At 45.1% G+C, this 24,821-nt stretch overlaps 1 protein-coding gene across 2 annotated transcripts in view; it reads left to right on the top strand.

Moving 5' to 3' along the window:
• The window catches only part of CLSTN2 (calsyntenin 2), a 652,733-nt gene that overhangs the window by 607,800 nt on the left and 20,112 nt on the right, over positions 1-24,821 (top strand). For both annotated transcript variants that reach the window (XM_067737667.1, XM_067737668.1), the window contains 2 exons: positions 13,864-14,030; positions 21,074-21,222. In XM_067737667.1, coding sequence (XP_067593768.1) covers positions 13,864-14,030; positions 21,074-21,222 — 316 coding nt within the window. The remainder of the gene's footprint in view (positions 1-13,863; positions 14,031-21,073; positions 21,223-24,821) is intronic.

Below are 24,821 nucleotides of genomic sequence, written 5' to 3'. Positions count from 1 at the left end.
TGCCTCTGCTGGGGCCTCTCGTCCAGTGCTCTCTGGACCTTGACCTCCCTAGAGTGTCTAGCTTTGCCTGTTCCTGACAGTGGCACCCCTCTGGCCTTGGATGAGAAGGGCTTTCTGCCCTAGCTCCTGGTCTGGCTGAGTCCTACCCCCTACTTAACAAATAAAGCAGCGGGAGATAAAGAAGGGGATGGTTCTAAACATTAGAACCTGTTAAGGGACAGACAGAGAGAACCCCCATTGTGGCTTTGGGGAGGAGTCAAGGCAAAGAATAGGAATGGCCAAAAAAGGAATAAAAAGGCAGAAATAACCCTGAGGGTTGCAGTAATCAATAGCGTCTGTTCCTCAGACAGAGAGGAATTAGAGCCCCATGTGGACCTGAGATCTGCTGTACATTTTCAGGTCATTTTTTTTTTCCAGACACTAAAAGTAGTGCAGAGACTTGGAATACATGCCGTCACTTAATAAGCTTGGTCTAATTTAATACAAATTCTCTTAATAAAGTCTGTGTTGAAATTATTCTGCATCCCTGGGGGGTCTCTGCTGCTGGGAGAAAGAGGCACGTGCTAGCACAGTCCGCCTTACATTCAAGTGGCATTTCCCGAGGGGCTCATGAAGCTCGGTCCCACAGTTTCCTCAAGGAGGCCAAGGTCCAGTTTGGGAAACTGCGTAAACCATCCCCACAGCACCACATTGAAGAGTCACAATGCACGTTTGCTTATTCAAAGCTCTCAAAAGCCTGCCAAGAAACCAATCAGTTTGACATTACTTAACCTACATTTCTCAATCGTATTCCACTGTGGAACTCACTCTTTGTGGAATAGTGTTCTTGGAGCACTGTTTGGGAAACATCTCATTGGAGTTATTAATGCAGATCTCCACCCACTACTAGGGCATGAGTTTGCAGAAAGTAAGGACTATCTGCTTTCACAGATTCTCCTCTCCTTCTCTTTCCTCCTACTTCATGTCCTGGAGAAGGTCAATAATTAGTGTTTATTGAATTATACCCCATTTTTGAGTTTGTTTTGACAAAGGCGTATGGTTCATGGTCTGACACACAGGGATGACTAACAAGGTGTCCCTTTGCATTGTCTGTACTAAAAAATCAAGAAAAGGTGATTCTAGGACCTGGAGTTCATTTGACATGAGGGTATATTGGTTTAAAGACAACACAGATGGGCTTCCCTGGTGGCGCAATGGTTGAGAGTCCGTCTGCCAATGCAGGGGACACGGGTTTGTGCCCCGGCCTGGGAGGATCCCACATGCCACGGAGCGGCTGGGCCCGTGAGCCATGGCCGCTGAGCCTGCGCGTCCGGAGCCTGTGCTCCGCAACGGGAGAGGCCACAGCAGTGAGAGGCCCGCGTACCGCAAAAAAAAGACAACACAGATGAAATCAGCTTTAAAATTCAGGCATTCATGTGTGGAAACACAGTATAACTGAGTTACAATTTTAACGTTGAATCTTATTCTGAAAGTAATATTAATTAGAAAATTTGGCAAGGGTCTTAGAGTAAAAACAGTGTCATTTTAACTTCTCTGAGAGGCACACCAGAGTGGGGAGAAAAAAACAGGAGAAGGCCACTGAAAAAAGAGACAGAAAACTCACGTGACTCATTTCAGAGTCCCTTGGTTCTTGCTGTCACCAGAACTAGTGGCCAATTTTGAGTTCCTGCACTGTGCTCACCTCTGGCTTGTCTTCTGTTTAACAACCCTATGGTGTGGGTGTGATTATCATCCCCATTTTGCAGATGAGGAAACTAAGACTTAGAGAACATAAGGACCTTGGGAAAGGTTACCTAGAGCCTGGATTTGCACCCAGTTCTGTGCCACCCAGAGCCCTCACCCTTCATTATGCTGCTACATCACCTCTGCTTCTAGCGACATGTAAAGTCAGATGGTGTTTCACAGCCAAGTAAGGAAGACCAGAGGATTCTGGAATCTGGGGTCAAACCATTTACCCAAACTCCCTGCGCATTTTTTCCCACAGATCAGACAAAATCAAGCTGAGGCCAAAGATAACCACAGGCCCCTCGCGCATTATGGCTTAATGGGAGGGTTGAGTTTGGAATCAGACGAGAATTCCAGACCCTCACTACTGCTGCTTATCTGCTCTGAGCCTTTGAGGACCATGTCTTGCCTCTGTGGTCCTGGAGAGTGGAGGGGCCACCCTGGGTGATATATGAGGGCCCTTCTAACTCCATCAACTTAGGTCCCCAACCCCAGAGTAATGACTTTTGTGGTCATCCCATAAGTCGTATGTTTCACTCACTTAGAACATGCCATGGAAATGTTTGCTGGAAAGGCTGGAGGGAGGGAGACATAAAAACCAAAGGATAGAGAAAGCCTGCTGAGAATGCGTCATGGCCAGCCCTGATGGCACAGCGTCTCTGTCCACAAGTCCCTGCAACTACAGTTCAACCCCCGGGGTTGCACGGACAGTTTTAAAAGCCGCAGCTTATGGGGGTCTATTACACACTTCACTTAGTCTTTGCGCTCCGTGTGTGTCTCCATCACTGAAATGAGGAAATGAGAGAAAGCAAGATTTCAGATGGTCTCACCATTTGCATTGCTCAAAATTGATATCCAACCATCCATGAAATTGTGTTCATTGAGGAGTGTCCCCATCAATAAACCATGCACAGAGCAGCCTCCAACTCAAGCAAGAGGGAATGCGGCCCCCACTACTTTCCATGGGTTTCTCAGACTAAATAGCTGTGGGAATAACAGCAGGAAAAGAAAAAAAAAAAAGATCACAGCATCCGCATACGCTTTGCAAGGGGAAGAGACTTAGTACCTTCGCACGACACAGATCTTTTACTCAGAGGAAGGTGAACATGACTGATTCTAAAGCTACGTGAACAGTCGATGGGCTCACCTCTCAGTGGAAAGAAAGCTGAGGCGGAATTCATTCCCAGCGCAAACTCCGACCCAGAATAGCGCAGGCAACGTTAAATCACACTTGCCAAACACTATTATTTTTCAGGACAACTGTGTTTCCCAGCCAACTTGGCACAAATCATTGAGAGTTGCTTCTGAAACCATTCAGTGTCTACAGAACCCAGTGTCATTGGACATTCTCCCCCAGCCCCGTGTCAGTTCCAACCTGTCCCCATCGTTCTGAAGCACCCCAATTATGACATCCTCCAAGAAATGCTGCTCGAACTCTCCCGGCCACATGTACTGTATGGCGTGGAGGTCAAAGGCTTGGGGGCAAGCAAGACCTGAGTTTGAATCAGAATTTCGCTAACTTCTGCCCGTAGGGCATTAGGCCATTTACCTACCTAGCTTTGAAAACATCATCTGTAAAAGGAGTTGTATGTTTAGCAGGGAAGAATCTGGATTCACAAAAAGAAAAGTAGTTTTTCCACATCCGTCTTAGTTTCATTTCAAGCCCCTCTTCTGTCTGACTGGAGGAGATTTAACCTTGGCAAATTTGGAATTCTCCCATTTCCTTAGGGTGCTCGCTGATTTCAGGGGGCTGGATTGTAGAAGGCGCTAGGGTGTCAAGGGGCCTCCGGTCATCTTTCCATGCAGGTATCCACTGAAATAGTGCCCATCTCTTTGGTCCTCAGTCACTAATGGTCCTTTAGGGCCATCAGTGCTCTCTGTATTCCCTTGCCTTACTTAGGGGCACAGAAATACCTCTGCTGCTTCTCATGTTCTCTGTGAAACCATCCATGGTCCATCTGTCCAGATATGCCAGGCTGGCATTCCCTCCCAATATCACACACCCCTTCCAGGGCTCAGCCCAGGTGGTGGGCCTCAGGTGCCCTCACTCTGCATCTCTTTCATCTTATCCCCCCACCCCTTCCCTGCCACCCGCCAGTCTGGGGTATCATTTCCTAGACTGGGGAAAGGCAGATTTTCTTCCTCTATTTTCCCCCAGATGTTGAAGATACCCACATCTCCCCCACCCTCCTAAAGGTTTAGGATTCTGCAAATGAAAATGAGGAAGAGATTCGGCTTCAAGCCCCATCTTCTCTTCCCCCGTCACAGCCCTCCCTGCGACAAGGCAGAGGTGCGTTTAAGTGGAGGGTAAGATGGGAGAAATCAGAAGAAGAGAGGCATATTCTTATTCACTTGATAAATATTTCTTCATAATGGCCCAGGAGGCCAGGTTTGATTTTGGAATTCTTTTATTAAAAATTGTGGCTTCAGAAAAAAATAAAGAAGAGAGGCTATGATCTCAAAAGTACTATCCTGCCACTTAAGCATTAAATAAAATAGTATATAAAAGAAATTTGCCATGTTTTAGGGACCTAATACTAAATCATGGATGTTATTTTTCCCCCCTCTGATCTGTTGGACACATTGTCTAAATCACGTTTGGAAATTAATCATGCACTGCCTTAGAACACCTGCTGTACTGGAAATTTGCCCATATTTTTATTTTACTTTTCCAGTGTCTATTCTCCCAACTAAATGTGAGCTCCTAGGGAACACAGTCCCATCTTATAATCAACTGAATCAAACAGAAGGCTAGGCAAACAGAAAACACTTTAAAAATGTGTGCAGATCTAACCTGAGGAATCCAAAATTGTGTTTGCAAATATTTAGAGAAGGTTCTTTGTACTAGAAATCAGGTTATTTTCTTTTCTTAAAATAATTCACGAGCATGTGTATGTCTAAATGTTAGCAGGGGAGCCATGTGGTGTGTGCAGACACCCTAGATATTAAATAGAAAGCGATTTTTCAATGTATCCATTATTTTTTTTAAATCCTACATCACAACCACCTCTGAGTGCAAATATATTTCCAATTTTTGCTGGCCTCCTATTGCAAAATGCTAATAGAACTGCGTTCCTGGAGCTGCATCACTAATAGAGTGCATCACAGATCTGGGATCCTTGAGTCAAAAATAGGAAATATGGATGTTTCACTGAACGAAAATACTGTGTAGGAAGATGTCTTGGCAACCAGGAGAGTCACAGAGTGTGGTCTTTAAGGATGGAGCTTCTGAGTGAGAAGTTGAGGGGGCCTGGATGGCAGACCACAGCGGCTCTCTCCAAGCCACATTCTAGACTGGGCTGCCCAGTACCACTAGTTTGCCCAGTTAGTCCTGAGCACAGATGGATGTACTCACTCTCTAGAGCCCACATTTCACCAATTCCCGCTCATGTGACCTTGGCTACTTTCTCCTCTAACCCCAAGTTTCCTCTGTAACTATAGAATAAGTACCTACCGGAGGAATCCAGCTCCCTAACTTCAGACTATACTATAAAGCTACAGTAATCAAGACAGTATGGTACTGGCACAAAAACAGAAATATAGATCAATGGAACAGGATGGAGAGCCCAGAGATAAACCCATAAAAATATGGTCACCTGATATTTGACAAAGGAGGCAAGGATATACAATGGAGAAAAGACAGCCTCTTCATAAGTAGTGCTGGGAAAACTGGAGAGCTACATGTAAAGAATGAAATTGGAACACTTCCTAACACCGTACACAAACTCCAAATGGATTAAAGACCTAAATGTAAAGCCAGATATTATAAAACGCTTAGAGGAAAACATAGGCAGAACACTCTATGACATAATCACAGCAAGATCCTTTTTGAGCCACCTCCTAGAGAAATGGAAATAAAAACAAAAATAAACAAATGGGACCTAATGAAACTTCAAAGCTTTTTGCACAGCAAAGGAAACCATAAACAAGACGAAATGACAACCCTCAGAATGTGAGAAAATATTTGCAAACGAAGCAACTGACAAAGGATTAATCTCCAAAATATACAAGCAGCTAATGCAGCTCAGTATGAAAAAAAACAACCCAATCTAAAAATGGGCAGAGGACCTACATAGACATTTCTCTGAAAAAGATATACAGATTGCCAACAAACACATGAAAGGATGCTCAACATCATTAATCATTAGAGAAATGCAAATAAAAACTACAATGAGGTATCACCTCACACCAGTCAGAATGGCCATCATGAAAAAGTCTACAAACAATAAATGCTGAAGAGGCTGTGGAGAAAAGGGAACCGTCTTGCACTGTTGGTGAGAATGTAAATTGATACAGCCACTATAGAGAACAGTATGGAGATTCCTTAAAAAATTAAAAATAGGGGGCTTCCCTGGTGGCACAGTGGTTGCAGGTCTGCCTGCCGATGCAGGGGACACGGGTTCGTGCCCCGGTCCGGGAAGATCCCACATGCAGTGGAGCGGCTGGGCCCATGAGCCATGGCCACTGAGCCTGCGTGTCCAGAGCCTGTGCTCCGCAACGGGAGAGGCCACAACAGTGAGAGGCCTGCATACCGCAAAAAAAAAAAAAAAAAAAAAAAAACACTAAAAATAGAATTACTATATGACCCAGCAATCCCACTACTGGGCATATACCCTGTGAAAACCATAATTCAAAAAGAGTCATGTACCACAGTATTCATTGCAGCTCTGCTTACAATAGCCAGGAAATGGAAGCAACCTAAGTGTCCACTGACAAATGAATGGATAAAGAAGATGTGGCACAAATATACAATGGATTATTACTCAGCCATAAAAAGAAATGAAAATACCTAGAAACAAATGACAATGAAAACACGACAACCCAAAACCTATGGGATGCAGCAAAAGCAGTTCTAACAGAGAAGTTTATAGCAATAAAATCCTACCTTAAGAAACAAGAAACATCTCAAATAAACAACCTAACCTTACACCTAAAGCAATTAGAGACAGAAGAACAAAAAATCCCCAAAGGTAGCAGAAGGAAAGAAATCATAAAGATCAGATCAAAAATAAACAAAAAGAAATGAAGGAAATGATAGCAAAGATCAATAAAACTAAAAGCTGTTTCATTGAGAGGATAAACAAAATTGATAAAACATTAGCCAGACTCATCAAGAAAAAAAGGGAGAAGACTCAAATCAATAGAATTAGAAATGAAAAAGGAGAAGCAACAACTGACACTGCAGAAATACAAAGGATCATGAGGGATTACTACAAGCAACTATATGCCAATAAAATGGACAACCTGGAAGAAATGGGCAAATTCTTAGAAATGCACAACCTTCCGAGACTGAACCAGGAAGAAATAGAAAAAATAAACAGAACAATCACAAGCACTGAAATTGAAACTGTGATTAAAAATCTTCCAACAAACAAAAGCCCAGGACCAGATGGCTTCACAGGCGAATTCTATCAAACATTTAGAGAAGAGCTAACACCTATCCTTCTCAAACTCTTCCAAAATACAGTGGGGGGAAGAACGCTCCCAAACTCATTCTACAAGGCCACCATCACTCTGATACCAAAACCAAAGATGTCACAAAGAAAGAAAACTACAGGCCAATATCACTGATGAACACAGCTGCAACAATCCTCAACAAAATACTAGCAAACAGAATCCAACAGCACATTAAAAGGATCATGAACCATGATCAAGTGGGGTTTATCCCAGGAATGAAAGGATTCTTCAATATATGCAAATCAATCAATGTGATAAACCATATTAACAAGTTGAAGGAGGAAAACCATATGATCATCTCAATAGATGCAGAGAAACCTTTGACAAAATTAAACACCCATTTATGAGAAAAACCCTGCAGAAAGTAGGCATAGAGGGAACTTACCTCAACATACTAAAGGCCATATATGACAAGCCCACAGCCAACATCATCCTCAATGGTGAAAAGCTGAAACCTTTTCCACTAAGATCAGGAACAAGACAAGGTTGCCCATTGTCACCGCTATTATTCAACATAGTTTTGGAAGTTTTACCCACAACAATCAGAGAAGAAAAAGAAATAAAAGGAATCCAAATTGTAAAAGAAGAAGTAAAGCTGTCACTGTTTGCAGATGACATGATACTATACATGGAGAATCCTAAAGATGCTACCAGAAAACTACTAGAGCTAATCAATGAATTTGGTAAAGTAGCAGGATACAAAATTAATGCGCAGAAATCTCTTGCATTCCTATACACTAATGATGAAAAATCTGAAAGAGAAATTAAGAAAACACTCCCATTTACCATTGCAACGAAAAGAATATAATATCTAGGAATAAACCTACCTAAGGAGACAGAATACCTGTATGCAGAAAATTATAAGACACTGATGAAAGTGATTAAAGATGATACAAACAGATGGAGAGATATAACATGTTCTTGGATTGGAAGAGTCAACATTGTGAAAATGACTCTACTACCCAAAGCAATCTACAGATTCAATGCAATCCCTATCAAACTACCAATGCCATTTTTCACAGAACTAGAACAAAAAAGTTCACAATTTGTATGGAAACACAAAAGACCCTGAATAGCCAAAGCAACCTTGAGAACGAACAGAGCTGGAGGAATCAGGCTCCCAGACTTCAGACTATACTACAAAGCTACAGTAATCAAGAGAGTATGGTACTGGCACAAAAACAGAAATATAGATCAATGGAACAGGATAGAAAGCCCAGAGACAAACCCACGTACATATGGTCACCTTATCTATGATAAAGGAGGCAAGAATATACAGTGGAGAAAAGACAGCCTCTTCAGTAAGTGGTGCTCGGAAAACTGGACAGGTACATGTAAAAGTATGAGATTAAAACACTCCCTAACACCATACACAAAAATAAGCTCAAAATGGATTAAAGACCTAAATGTAAGGCCAGAAACTATCAAACTCTTAGAGGAAAACATAGGCAGAACACTCTATGACATAAATCACAGCAAGATCCTTTTTGACCCACCTCCTAGAGAAATGGAAATAAAAACAAAAATAAACAAATGGGACCTAATGAAACTTAAAAGATTTTGCACAGCAAAGGACACCATAAACAAGACCAAAAGACAACGCTCAAAATGGGAGAAAATATTTGCAAGTGAAGCAACTGACAAAGGATTAATCTCCAAAACTTACAAGCAGCTCATGCAGGTCAATAACAAAAAAACAAACAACGCAATCCAAAAATGGGCAGAAGACCTACATAGACATTTCTCCATAGAAGATATACAGATTGCCAACAAACACATGAAAGAATGCTCAACATCACTAATTATTCAAGAAATGCAAATCAAAACTACAATGAGATATCATCTCACACCAGTCAGAATGGCCATCACCAAAAAGTCTACAAACAATAAATGCTGGAGAGGGTGTGGAGAAAAGGGAACACTCTTGCATTGTTGGTGGGAATGTAAATTGATACAGCCACTATGGAGAACGGTATGGAGGTTCCTTAAAAAACTACAAATAGAACTACCATATGACCCAGCAATCCCACTACTGGGCATATACCCTGAGAAAACCATAATTCAAAGAGAGTCGTGTACCAATATGTTCATTGCAGCTCTATTTACAATAGCCAGGAAATGGAAGCAACCTAAGTGTCCATCACCAGATGAATGGATAAAGAAGATGTGGCACATATATACAATGGAGTATTACTCAGCCATAAAAAGAAACGAAATTGAGTTATTTGTAGTGAGGTGGATGGACCTAGAGTCTGTCATACAGAGTGAAGTAAGTCAGAAAGAGAAAAACAAATACCGTATGCTAACACATATATATGGAATTTAAAAAACAAACAAAAAAAATGGTCATGAAGAACCTAGGGACAGGACAGGAATAAAGATACAAACCTAGTAGAGAATGGGCTTGAGGATACGGGGAGGGGGAAGGGTAAGCTGCGACAAAGTGAGAGAGTGGCATGGACATATATACACTACCAAACGTAAAATAGATAGCTAGTGGGAAGCAGCCGCATAGCACAGGGAGGTCAGCTCGGTGCTTTGTGACCACCTAGAGGGGTGGGATAGGGAGGGTGGGAGGGAGGTGCAAGAGGGAGGGGAAATGGGGATATATATATATATACCTATAGCTGATTCACTTTGTTATACAGCAGAAACTAACACAACATTGTAAAGCAATTATACTTCAGTAAAGATGTAAAAAATAAATAAAAAAGAATAAGTACCTACCTCCCAGGAGTTTGATGAAGATTCAACAGCATCGGGGACATAGTTCATGCCAGTCATTGAGAGTTGTTGTTGGATCTGCTGCTCCAGGTGGGGGACAAGGCGGGGAAGGGATGACCACCTGGATGCCTTGGACAGTGGCAGCTCTACCATTCAGACCCAGGCTCACACCCTTCCTCCTGCAGATCAACAGAAGTGTCCTTTTACTAGGGCAGGGACATGCTAATGGCTGTGAGGAGTGCCGTATCTATGAGGGCTTCGAGGGCCTAAATCCAAAGACCCCACATTGGCTCCCCCATACCCAAAGCCATGGTCACCTCAGGTCATCCCTCAAAGCCAAACGTGTGGACTGATCACTTCAACAGAGGTTTCTCCTTTCATTTCCAATGTGAAGATGCTCTGGGTGTCAAGTAACAACGGTCTGAGTTAAAGCAGCTTAAGCTGTAAAGATGGACGATTGGCTGCCACAGCTGAGCACACTCCGTGGTAAAGCAGTGAGGAGGTCTGCTCAGGGTTCGCTCAGCCTTCTCTGCTCTCCTGGCTCCGCCCCCTCCAGGAATTGCCTTGGTTGTCCCTGGTCTGCTTGCAGGATGGCTGCAGCCGCTCTCAGCCTTCTATCTTCACATAATGATCTCCAGGGAAAGAGAGCAAGAGCAGGTTCCAGAAACTTTCTAGAGAGAAGATGGAAGCTCTTTTCCCAGAGGCTGCCAGTCAATTTCCCCGCTCAGCTCACTGGCTTAAATTCGGTCTTATGATTAACCCTAGACCAACTCCTATGGCTTTTTGGATGCCAGATGCTGATTGGCTTCATCTTGGTATGAGGGGTCCCAAGTATAGGCCTCATTCTGTCCCTGGAGCAATGGAGATGGAATAACCTTTGACTAAACAGAGTCCATCCCTGGAACTCAAGTCAACCCCCCAAACCTCAGGGCTGCCATTGCAAGAGGACAGGAGTGAGATGGATGCTGGAGAGGCACCACAGGTCTACAACTCTGCTGGACCATCTTCTTCAATTCAGCAAACAATTATGAAGCGTCTCCTGTGTGCCAGGCAGGGTGCAAGATGTTTGATGACACAGGGACAGGGGCTCATGTTATTGAGAGGGATAAATGAGCCAACTTGTGCAAAGTGCCTGGGGCAGCCCTCAGCCCCAATACCTGTTCAGTATTGTCTTCATTACAATGAATCCTGCACGAGTATTCCCTGCCATCCAGGAGACAGACTTAAAACAATAAATTCCAGCAGCATATGGAGAGGGGCAAGAGTAAGCCTGTGGGTGGCATAAAGGAGAGAGCTGACTCAAGGAGTATGTAGAAGCCTGGCCTCAGGAAGTGTAGAGACCACTGGTTCTTAACCTTGACTTCATGTTTGATTCACCTGAAAGAGATAGAGGAATGGATAGAGAAGATGTGGTATATATACAGAGTGGAATATTACTCAGCCATCAAAAAGAATGAAACAATGCCATTTGCAGGAACATGAGTGGACCTAGAGATGATCATACTAAGTGAAGTAAGTCAGACAAAGACAAATATCATATTATAAAATCACTTATGTATGGAATCTAAAAAAAAAATAGATACAAATGAACTTATTTACAAAACAGAAAGAGATTCACAGACATAGAAAACAAACTTATGGTTACCAAAGGGGAAAGAACAGGGCTAAGGGATAAATAGAAGGTTGGGATTCACACATGCACACTACTATATAGAAAATAGATAACCGACAAGGACCTACTATATAGCACAGGGAATTACACTATAGTCAATATTTTGTAATAACTTATAGGGGAAAAGAACCTGTGCCATATAACTGAAACTAACACAATGTTGTAAATCAACTATACTTCAATTTTTAAAAAAACTCCCCACACCAGTTAGGTCACAATCTCTGGGGGTGGGACCCCTCACCAGGGTCAGTTTATCTTTTTAAATATCCCCAGGTGGGGGCTTCCCTGGTGGCACAATGGTTGAGAGTCCGCCTGCCGATGCAGGGGACACAGGTTCGTGTCCCGGTCCGGGAAGATCCCACATGCCGCGGAGCAGCTGGGCCCGTGAGCCATGGCCGCTGGGCCTGAGCGTCTGGAGCCTGTGCTCCACAATGGGGGAGGCCACAACAGTGAGAGGCCCGTGTACCGCAAAAAATAAAAATAATAAATAAATAAATATGCCCAGGTGATTACAATGTGTAGCCAAAGTCAAGAACCACCCCTTACAGGCTGTTGAAGACATAAAGCACAAATACATTAACGAACAATGCTGAGCTGTGAGGGTGCATTAAAATGAACTATTGTGTTCCAGGCTCAGAGCAGGGAGAGGGCAAGGTAGGCAGCGGGCCTAAGGGGCCTTGAAGAACCAGTGGGATCTGCCTGATCCTCTCAGTGTGAGAGGAACGGGTGTGAGCAAATGTATGTGTGCAAACCTAGAGGGTGTATCAAGTCTGGACCCAGCCAGGAGAGAGAAACCACACAGTAATTTCAACAAGGAAATATAAAAAATTATTAACTATAACAGCGTATTAGAATAAGGAAGGATTAGCTGCTAAGTAGAGAGAACTCTGAAGGCTATAGGAATGCAGATATCAGGACACCCACCCTCCCTGGGGCTGAAAAAGAGCACCCTGTGGAGAGCCCTCTGCCACCCAGGCAGAGCTCCAGACTTGGCTGACACAGCGTGGCTCACTGAAGGGCAGAGAAATCGCTGTGGTGGTACTCCGGCAGAACCTTTCAGGAACCTGCCCTCCAGATGCTGGGGAAAGCTGTCCACAGGGAGGTTTCTCATGGAGCACACGGATGGGGGCCACGGCTGAGACAGCGCAGGAGAATCAGGAGCCAAAACCCAGCAACGTCCCCTACAAGCAAGTGCAGGCTCAGAGAGGCAGCAGAACCTCCTCAGGGAATTAGCAAAGCTGGATTTCCACCCAGATCCATCTTTCCTGTACATTCAGCCACCTCTCTGAACAAACAGAAATGCAAGATCCAGACTAAGATTGTTGACATAAGCTGCCCAGGGATGGAAGGGGTCTGTGCTCCGTGAAGTCAGTGGGGAGGGCTTCGTGGAGGAGGTGAGGCTTCCAATGGACCTTAGGGGGGCTTTTATTTTAAGGAAACGAGGGAGAAAAATGACAAGAGGTGGCTTCCAGGCTGCCTTTGCCACACAAGCCGCGTTGATCAATTTCACGTGCAGAAGAGCCGACCTGGGCTCAGACGGGACTCAGCACAACCAGTAGAGGGAACAGTAAAAAAAAACTCTTGGGTGACGAGAAGAAGGTCCGAGGTAGAACAGAATCAAGGAAGCCCTTATATGCCAGAGAACCTCGATCGGAGCTGATGTGAAATCAACTCACTGTGAGACAGCCAGAACCCAGGGACCTGGGGCTTCTAGGACCCCTCAATCGCATGCCAGCCTCTCTGTGGAATGAATACAGGAGAGCAAATGCCAGCTCTGCAGTCACATACACCACTAGAGTACCAGCTCCAGCATTTAGCTGTGTGTCCTGGGGCAAGTCCCTCAACCTTTCTGAGTCCCAGGGTTCTTCATCCGTCAGTTGGAAACAATGATCCCTTCTTTGCAGGCTCGCTCAGGTGAAGTCCCCAGCACACAGCCTGGCGCACGGCGCGTCTTTCATCACTGGTAGATTCTCCCTCTCCTACTTTTACTCTGTAGGCCCTTCCTGTCTTTTAAGACCTCCTGCGCCTCTGAAAGTAAATGTTTTAAATTCAGGAATTCCAGATTCCTAAACAGGTGCACCTGGAGGAGTGCCAAGGTCTTGGCGGCCAATGACATCCTCTCGAGACTCGGGCTTCACAACTCTGCGCTCACCACTTGGAAGGAAAAGCTCGGGTTCAGGGGATGCAGCCACTGTGTTCTTGGCTCCCCAGCCAGATGGCGCCTTGAAGTGACGTTTCCTACCCAATGTCCGCAGGGCAAATAACGACGCTTCTTTATCTTTTAGGAGGAGAAGTCACCAAGCCGCGCTTTGCTCAATTCTTCCACGGCAGCCTGGCCAGTCTCACCATCCGCCCTGGCAAAATGGACAGTCAGAAGGTGGTTTCCTGCCTGCAGGCCTGCAAGGAAGGGCTGGATATCAATTCCCTGGAAAGCCTGGGCCAAGGAATAAAGGTAAGGAAGGAGCCAGCATCGCTCCCGGTGAGATGGTGCTTTGTGAGGCAGAGGCTGCCAAACACCAGTGCAATCCTGGACGCGGAGTCATTTCCTGCCACGTCACACCGAGCTGGTACCATGGCAAAGGTGCTGCCACAGCAGGGAGATCAGTGACCATGACCGTGACCGCACAACAGACTCTGTGCCGTCTCCTGAAATTCCTAGATGAAGCCCTCGAGTGCAATCAGTTCAGTGCATAAAAGCAGGCACACGTTCAATGTCTACCCGGAGGGAGTTGCTATATTTCATTGTTTCCTGGGTTGGGGGGTTGCTTTGTTGTTTATTTGCCCAAAGGAACTGAGGGAGCAGTTACGCAAGCACAACTCTCAGAAATACAGAAAAGTAGGATTAAAAGTTTGGACCATGGAAACTACTAATTACAAAGGAAGGTCACCCCGGGGTGGGTGGAATTAGAAAGCAGATGCAGAGGTCACTGGGTCTTATGTTGTTAAGTTGAGGCCCGGATTGGGCTCCAGGCAATGTCTGGCTGCCAAAGGGAATATGAACAGATTCACAATTTCGTCATCCACACAACATAAAACTCTTCAAACGATCCAAGGGAATCCAAGCTGCATTTTGAGAAAAGCTCCTCCTGAGGGGCGCAGGATGTGGCTGACTGTCCTCGTCAAGCACCTCCCCGCCCACGATGGGCGGGGATAGATCTGGCCTTACCTGGACCGAGGAGCGCCTGCCCGCATCAGGCCTCGGGGTCCTGAGCAAAGAGCAGGGTAGACATTATCACAGCCCCCGCTCCATCATAGCGGACGCCAGTGACAGCAGGCAGCCCCTTGGCCTCCTCTCTGGGAGTGAGGGCGGCCCACCCTCTGTCTCCAGGGACACAGGACAGCCCCATGAGGCCCCAGCGGCTGTGAAGGTTTCCCAAGGAAGGAGTGACCAGAACAGAGGTTTCCCACCGCCTCCCATCCGTCCCCACTCAGCACTGCCCATGGAGCTGCCCGGCCTCCCCACCCCAGGCCTGCGTCTCCTGGACAGGGGTCACCACTCCAACAGAGGGCCCTCTCATTTACACTCTCAGTGGCCAACTGCTTGTGGGGCTCTGACTTGGGCTGGACTTGGAGGGACCAGTGATCTGGGCAAATCATGCCTCGACTTCACGTTGCAGTCACTTCAGCAAACATTCCGCGGACACCCGTATAATTTGGCTCTGGGCTGCAGAGAGGGACACGAAAATGAATGTTCCAAGATTATTGTCTTTGGGGCACTCAGTGGCCCAAGCAGACACCTGTAATCCGGTGCTCCAATGATTATGAGCACCGACATTTACTGAGGGTCTCCTGGGTACCAGGCACTGTTCTAAAACCTTTATGCGTTTAACTCACTTAAGCCCCAGAACCACCTATGATAAATGTACCATGAATCTTCCCATTTTGCACATGAGGAATGGAGGCCTGGAAGAGAAAGGAAAGTTGCCAGGGATCCCAGAGTGAGTCAGGAGCAGAGCCAGAATGTGATCCCAGGCAGTTCTGCTCCAGAGCTTCAGAACCGGGAGCAACAGCGGGGAGGGAAGGCTCCTCGGAGGAGGTGAAGCCTGAGCGTATTGTTTAGGACGGGTAAGAACTAACCAGGAGAGAGGCAGGCAGTGGGTGGCAAGGGAGAGGGCAGGGCGGTCACTCTAGGCAGAAAGCCAGTGTTACAAGTGCCCAAATTGCAGGAGGCAAGCTAGGAAGCGGGACCAGAGAGGTAGGCAGAGGCCGGGTCACGGGGCCTTGTTAATGTCTGGTGTTTACTTTTTTTTTCTGTTGGCAACAAGCAACCATTGAAGGGCTCCAGGCGAGGCAGCATGATCTGGACAGGCGTGGGGTTCAGAATGCTCACCCTGGAGCCCTGGTCAGAGGGGGAAGATGGGAGGAGTACACAAGCAGGGTAAAGCATGAATGACCTTCCAGAACTCTGTTTAAAATGCATGAAACACATACACACAGGTGCTCTCGATAGCTAATCACCTGTCTGAAGGAAACTCACAAGACCGCCTGTACTGCAAAGGCCAGCATTCCACCTGTCAATTTCATGGCAGCTGGCCCAGGCAAGCCCCTAGTGGCACATTTCATACAGATCTCCTCACAGGCAGAGCCTGGGGTCTGATCCTTGGTCTACTATTTGTATTGTTCCCTCCGTGTTTTGTCAAGCCAGTGAAATCTGTCCCCCAACAGATCCAGAATCCGTCCCCTCTCTGATTCTGGATTTGCTCCCTGCCCCTGTGTGGATCTTCTCTGCTCTAGACCATCCCATGGGGCCACAGTTGCAGGATTCCAAGCACCACAGAACACATAAACCAAAGATGCTGGACTTACAAGCCACACATTCTTAGAACTATAAATTAAGAACCATAGCAATCCCTACATAGCGGTCCTAGCCTGTGAAAGAGGAAGTGCTAAATGAAATGGCACCCAGAGCTGTGGGGAGTGGAGGGGGCTCATCTGACTTTTTACAATACCACCTGCTCAGAACCAGTCACTGCAAACGATCCTTTCCCATCCTTAGGGAGCGGCGGGCAAGAACTAGTTCACTGTATGAGCAGTTAATGATAACACACACGACGTTACGGTGTACCCACTGGGGGCTATTTTAAGCTCATTATCCCTACTCCTCACAACAAATTAAATATGATGACCCCATTTCAGAAATAAGGAGGTTGGGGCTCAGGGACTTGGCCAAAATACGTCTAGGCTCTTTCCGCCACAAGACTCAGATGAGAAGGCATTCTTGAAAACTATTAAAACTGCTTCCAACCTGCCTTTCCTCCTTCGTCCCTCATTTCTTTTTTGAATAATGACTAATACTTTCTCTACTGGCTCCTCCCTCCCCTCTGGCTAGTCCAAAAAGTGAGGGCCTGCCGTGATTAAGAAAACATCCCGTCTACTCACAGGGTCCCACGTGGGTTCCTCGTCTCACTTGTCTTCCCCTGGATCATGCATATTTCCAGCTATTTCTCCAGCATGTCTGGAGTCATCACATGATCCAGGTGGTTGTTATGTATCCATACGAGACACTGTGGAATCGCCACATCCCTGAAGAATACACGCTTTTGATTTTCATAGCGTCATCCCTGCCAAATTGTCATCTCTAGTGTGGAAGCGTGGGAAAAAGCAAGAACTTTGGGACAAAACCCTCCTAGGGTCAAAGCACAGTATGGATATTCATGACCTGGGTGACCTTGGGCAAGGTACTTTAATCCTTTAAGCCCCAATTTCCTTGTGTGTAAAATGGACTTAGTATTATTTTGTAGTGATGTAAGAATTGAATAACATATATATTTTTTATAGATCCTTACATATATTTATATATCAGATATAGCAAAGAGACACATACAGATGAGATATATAGATATAGATATACATACAGATATGGATACAGATCTCCCCTAGAAAACCTGATAACTAGGCTCTCAACAAATCACAGTTCCCTTCTCCTGCTGGGCTGACCTTGCACTTGGCATTGCTGATGCCCCAGCTTCTTTTGAAAAGTAATCCTGGGTGACAGTTGCAACAGAAGAGCCTCTATTGCAGGGAATCTTCATCTGTCCCAGCCCAGGGGAGCTGGCAGGGAAGGCGAGGTGCCTGGAGGGCCACAGCCAGCCTGTCCTCAAAGAACAGGCCAGGGCTTTCGGCAGGGACTTCACCGATGCCCCAGCCTGACCCTCCAGGACCGCTGACCATTCTGCTAAGACCATCTGTCTAACCGCTTCTTGGTTCAAAGAAAGGAACCACTGTGGCTACAGCCCAGCTTTCCAGGGAGAGTGAGTGCTGTCACCTTTTGCTAGGTCCCCAGGAAGCCATCTCCTGCCCCTGTGGAAATGCCAGTACCATCCTGTGTCTCGCAAAACCAGAGACCGACCCTCAGTCATGCCACGAAAGACAACACAAACATACAAGCAAGACCTATTCTAGTGGAGGGTTTTATTGATCCTGGAAGAACCGTGTTGACGGCTAGCCAGTGCCCACCTCAGGCCCTGTGGCAGTCCTTGAGGTGCTCTGGCAGCCAGACTTGGGTATTCACTAGAGACTCAACACATTCCCTAACCTGTCCTCTCCCTAGGAGGCTTCAGTGGGAGTGCCCTCTGCTGATGCCACGGGCTGCTGCCCAGTCCATCCTCCTGGATGAATTGCTTGATTTTCCTGTTCAGCCCTCATGCACGGCTCAGAGATTGGCCTTTTCTGCAGGGGGCATCATCTTGTCTCATGCTTGTCGTGTACTGGACCCTCTAGATGCTGAAAAAAGTCAGTGGACCTTGCCCTCGAGGTGCTCACAGTCTGCTGGTGGGGGGCACACAGACAGACAGATAGCAAAAGCACCAAAAGACTGCTACAGCAGGGGTTGGCAGGGACGGGGAGAGTGCAAAATACATGGAAACTTCAGTGGTATATTTAGAAGAATGACTTTCAATCTGCTCAAATGAGAAATGGATGATCTGTAAAACACTCAGAACTATTGATGATTCACCAGCATGTGGCATCTCCACGGCTGAGCACGCTAAGCTAGTGAGTCAGCCCCAGCAAGAGAGAGACCAACAAGAGGCCGACTGTAGCGTCACCTGTGCATATGCCCAGGGGCTCCTGAATCCAGCATAGGGAACAGTGCTTGTGACCAGACGTCACAGCTCAGAGAGACCCTGCTCAGGGCTTTGAGGACAGGAGGAAACTGGATCATAGGGAAAGAGGAACAGTGAGGGCAGCGGGGGACCATTCACTCATTCATCTAACAGGGGCTTCCGGGGCACTAGGACAAGGTTCTGAGATTCAGGGATAACAGTCGGAGCCCCTGTCCTCAGTGAGCTCCTAGTCACTGCACTATAATAATTATACTACCATTTCATAGCACTATAGGAGTTCAGTGGGGACCTAAGTGAGGGAAGCTGGGGAGGCTTCAAGGAGGAGGTAACAATGAAACAATCACATGATAGTTGAAAGAGACAAAGACTGAGCTATCAGTTGGCTGGGGGTCACCATGCAAGGGACTTATTATGCGGGACAATGGCAGCACAGTACTCATGAGATAACTACCTCCTGGTAGCGTCTGGACACAGAACAGGAACTCTTGTAAAGACATCCGAGTCATATCAGGGAAAAGCTAATATAGATAGATTTTCTCTTAAAAGCTTGAAAACATAATCTACTTCATGGAAACAGTAATGCAAAATAAAACTACACTAAGATAGTATTTATCACCTATCAGATTGGCAAAAGTCCCAAGTTTGACAGCACGCTCTGTTGAGGTTTTGGAAGAACATTCTCATACGCTATGAGAGGGAGAGCATATTGATATAATCCCTAGCAATGGAAAATTTGCAACATTTGTCAAAATTTAAACTGTATATACTCTCTGACCTAGCAATTTCCCTTGTAGGGATTTATACTACAGATATATTTACACGCTTAGGAAATGTTATATATATAAGATTATTCATTGTGCCATTATTAGTGTAAGACTGGAAATAACCCAATGTTCATATTATGAGACTGGTTAAGTAAATTATTTAATATTAAATAATATTAAACAACTTAAAAAAAAATAAAAGCTCTCCAAGACAAAAGCTAAGTGAAAAAAGCAAAGTACAGTATAGTATGTAACAAGCTACCTTTGGTGTAAGAAAGGAGAAAAATGGGAATCTATATTCATTGATTATATATTCATAAAATGCTTAGGTATAACTGTCAGGATACGCTAGGTTATGCTGCAGTAACGAGTGACTAAAATTTCAGTGAATTATACAGCAATTTTTTTTTTATGGTGTGCACTTCATGCCCATTAAAGACTGGCTGCAGCTCTGCCCCCCTCACTGTGAGACCCAGGCTGATAGACCATTAGGGAACTTTGCAGATTTCATGGCAGAGGGAGAGGGGCATGGAACCACGCATTAACTGGCTGTGAAATCTACCACCCGGGTGTGAACCAAACAATACCTCTGCCCACTTTTTGTTGGCCAAGCAAGTCACATGACCACTGTTGAGCGCAATAGGACAAAAATGTATATCCTGTATGGAAGAGTAGCATAAATAAGCATCTCACTGGGAGGGGAAACAACTAATTTTGAACAATAATGCAATTTGTCACTAAGAAATTAATGGAACAGTGATCACCTGTGGGATAAGGTTGAGGAAATTGGTTGGATAGGAGATAGGAATAAGATGGACACTTTCACTTAGCACATATATATATTTGAATATATATGCTCCATGCTCCATTCAAAGAAGATAAACTGCTGGGAACACCACGGAAGAGACAAGTCTGGATCTACTTTATCTGGTTTGAGGACCCAAGTGACTCAGTGGGGAGCATCGTAGCCCCTGGGCCTTCACCCAGCGTGGGATACCAGGGACCCAGGATAGGACAGACAGATAACAAACCTAGGGCAGCTGGCAGGCGTGTAAACAGCAGGTGATTAAAACTCATGGGAAACCAGAGTTTAGCACCTAGAAGGCAAGACCAAGAATCGGATCTAAGAGAGAAGGAAGGCCATTAACTTAAAAATGAACTTGAAGGTTGGAAACTAAAAAGATGGGACATGGGTCAGGAGGTGGAGTGCAGGGTGAATGGGGGAGCAGTTCAAGGCCAAAGTCAAGACAGCAAAAGGAACAAAAGCCCCAGGTTTCCGGGCTATGAGCTGAGGGCGTGGCAGTCCAAGAACTGAAAGTTTCTGGGAGGGACCCCATAGTAGCCCAGAGCATGAGCGCACCAAAGGCTGGGCCCCAAGAGCACTATGTCTGGGCTTTCAGAATTCATCCTGTGGCTCCCGGTGGTATCACCAGGAGTTTATAATCCACGGGGAATCTTACAGAGGAGGGTCCCGAAGCCCACCAGAGGGCAGCAGGGATCGCTTGACGGGTTAAAACAGTTACCTGTGCACACAGCTCCTGCACTTGCACGTGCTCTGGAGACGCCTGTGCGGGCCTTAGCGGCCTTTGCATGGAGATGGAGGGTCTCCGTGAGACTGGGTACATGGTTGATCATTCTCTCCTGTGACACTGCTTTCTGTCTTCCAGTATCATTTCAACCCCTCGCAGTCTGTCCTGGTGATGGAAGGTGACGACATTGGGAACATCAACCGTGCCCTCCAGAAGGTCTCCTACATCAACTCCAGGCAGTTCCCAACCGTGGGCGTGCGGCGCCTGAAAGTCTCTTCCAAGGTCCAGTGAGTGGACGCTGGGCAGCCTGGGGCTCGGCCAAGGCATCAGGGATGGTCCCTGGGAATGCTCTCGTAAAACAGGATTCACCTCTCTTCAACTATTGGCAGCTTCTCCGCTCTCCCTATGAGGACACCCCAATGGATCTGTGTTCTGTTTTTGTTTTTGTTTTTTTAAGTGAAATATAGTTGACATACAATGTTTTGTTAGTTTCAGGTGTACTGCTTAGTGATCTGATGTTTACATACACTATGAAATGATCACTATGATAAGTCTGGTAACCATAGGTCCCTATACGGAGTTATTACAATGTTATTGACCATATTCCTTATGCTGTATGTTACATCCCTGTGGATTTTTTATTTTATAACTGGAGGTGCGTACCTCTTAATCTCCTTCACCTATTTCACCCCACCCCCAACCCCCTCCCTTCTGGCAACCACCTGTTCTCTGAATCTATGAGTTTGTTTTTGTTTTGTTTTTTAGATTCCACATGTAAGTGAAACCATACGGTCTTTCTCTGTCTGACTTATTTCACTTAGCATAACACCCTCTAGATCTATTCGTGTTGTTGCCAATTGCAAGATTTTATTGTTTTTTCTCATGACTTAGTAATATTCCATGTGTGTGTGTATATATATATATATATATACACACACATCATTTATTATTATTATAGTATTAATATATGTGTTAAATATATACTATATTACAAATATATATCATATATATACAAATATATATATACATACACACACACCATAAATATATAAAACCACATCTTCTTTATCCATCCATCTATCCTTGGACAGTTAGGTTGCTTCCATATCTTCGTTAATGTAAATAATGCTGCAATGAACATTAGTGTGCATATATCTTATCGAATTACCATTTTTATTTTCTTCAGGTAAATAACCAGAAGTGAAATTGCTGGATTACGTGACAGCTCTATTTTTAGTTTTTGAGGGGAACCTCCATACTGTTTTCCATAGTGGCAGCACGAATTTACATTCCCACCAATAGTGTTTAGAGGTTTCCTTTTCTCTACATGCTCACCAACACTTTTTATTTATTTTTGATATTAGCCATTCTGACAGGGGTGAGGTGGTACCTCATTGTGGTTTTGATTCACATTTCCCTGATGATTAGTGATGTTGAACATCTTTTCATGAGTCTGTTGGCCATCAGTATGTCTTCTTTGCAAAAATGTCTATTCAGGTCCTCTGCCCATCTTTTAATTGGGTTACCTGTTTTTTGCTGTTGAGTTGTATAAATTCTTTGTATATTTTGGATATTAACCCCTTACTATATAAGATTATTTGCAAATATCTTCTCCTATTCATCAGGCTGGCTTTTTATATTGTTGATAGTTTCCTTCACCGTGCAAAAGCTTTTTAGTTGGATGTAGTCCCATGGGTTTATTTTTGCTTTTGTCTCTGTTGCCTGAGCAGACACATCCAAAAAAATATTGCTAAGACCAATGTCAAAGAGCATACTGCCTATGCTTTCTTCTAGGAGTTTTATGGTTTCAGGTCTTACTCATTTTGAGTTTACTTTTGTGTATGGTGTGAGAAAGTAGTCCAGTTTTATTCTTTTGCACATAGATGTCCAGTTTTCCCAACACCAGTTATTGAAGAAGCTGTCTTTTCTTCATTTTATATTCTTGCCTCCTTTATCATTGATTAATTGACCATATATGCATGGGTTCTGTTCTGAGCTCTCTATTCTGTTCCATTGATTTATGTGTCTGTTTTTGGGCCAATACCATACTGTTTGGATTACTCTAGGTTTGTAGCATAGTCTGAAGTCAGGAGTGTGATACCTTCAGCTTTGTTCTTCTTTCTCAAGATTGTTGTGGCTATTTGAGATCTTTTATGGATTTAAACAAATTTTAGAATTATTTGTTCTAGTTTTGTGAAAAATACCATTGGCATTTTGATAGAGATTGAATTGAATCTGTAGATTGCCTTGGGTCGTATGGTCATATTAATAATATTATTTCTTCCAATCCATGAGCATGGTATATCTTTCCATTTGTTTGTAATGTCTTTAATTTCTTTCATCAACGTCTTGTAGTTTTCTGAGTAGAGGTCTTCTACCTCCTTGGCTCGATTTATCCCTAGGTATTTTATTCTTTTTGATGCAATTGTAAATGGGATTGTTTTTTCTTTTTCTGATAGGTTGCTGTCAGTGTACAGAAACACAACAGATTTCTGTATATTAATTTTGTATCCTGCAACTTACTGAATTCATTTATTAGTTCTAATAGATTTGGGTAGCATCTTTAGGGTTTTGCTGTGTATAGTATCATGCTCAACAAATGTTTATTAATTCAATTAAATTAACCAACCTAGCCTTGACAGAGCTCCTAAATACCATGAGTATGCAAGAGAAAGAAAAGGCATGGTTCTTGTCCCCAGGGATCAGAGTTAAATTAAGGAGATGAGACCATCACTGTGACCTTTAAATAACACCCTTACTGGCCTATCAAATCATTTCTCAGCCAAACAGCTACTTGGGAGGGCAGCTAGGAAGGGGACCCCAGAAAAACTCCTGAGAAGCAGACAGGGAGTCACCTGGCACCTGGAGCCAGAAAAAGGAACCAGAAAGACAGGAACAAGGTTGGAAAGATGGGTCTGCTGACTGCCATGTTGCCAGGGCCTGGGACAGAAGCCAGGATAAAGTCCACAGACGGCAATTACATTCAACAGTTCTAGTGATGGAGAAATTGCTCCCACCTCCACACTAAAGACCACCCCTGGAGGCTGGGGGTAGGGAGCCGGCACCTCCAGGTCAGCGCCACACTGCAGTGAAGAAGAGAGACCAGACTGGCTAGTCTCCAGCCCTAGGACCAGCCTTCCATAAACTGGCAAGGGGAGGGGTGTCCTCTGCAAATGGTAGGGTTGGTGCCACAAAGGCAGAAAGTCTGGGAGCCCGAGCCCACCACTTACTTCCACACCTTGCCCACCCTAGAGAAGAAGATGGAGTGTCTCAGCCTATCCTTCCCCCAGGAACTTTGCCAAGGGATGCGAGTTGATGGCTGCCACCAGCTGGAGTCCACCCATCATTCCCGGAGTATCTCTCTAGACCCTGGGGTTCTCCATTTTAGCTTAGGTCTTTGGTCTAGATGATCAGCAGAGAGTGCCAGTGACACACATGCCTGATGAGGTCTGATGACACTGTCAGATCTGTCAACATTTACTGAGCTCCATGATGCAGGCTCCTGGGCAGCTTCCTATCTACATGTCATCTGCATTTAAGCCTTACTACTACAAGGTAATTAATTATTCATCCCCACTATATAGATGAAGAGACTGAGGTTCACAGGAGTCGTGCCCCTTGCCCAGAGCCTCCCAGTCCAGGAGTGGTGGCAGAGCCAGGCATGGGCCCTTGTCTGTCTCACTTCCGGGGCTTTGCTCTTGTTGTCACACCACTCTGGCTCCCAGATGTTTTTGTGGCAGTGTATCAGGAAAAAGGAGTATGATTACAATGGCAGTCTGCTGGCACATCTGGAAGAGGCACCGCACTTGTGTGGTATCCTTGTAGAGAGAGAACATATACGCTGTTCCGGCAGGCAGGAGAGTTTAGCCCTGGGGTCTCACTCAGT

This window comes from Pseudorca crassidens, chromosome 5 (assembly GCF_039906515.1).
Source record: "Pseudorca crassidens isolate mPseCra1 chromosome 5, mPseCra1.hap1, whole genome shotgun sequence".
NCBI lineage: Eukaryota > Metazoa > Chordata > Mammalia > Artiodactyla > Delphinidae > Pseudorca > Pseudorca crassidens.
This window is presented reverse-complemented; position numbering and strand designations above follow the sequence as displayed.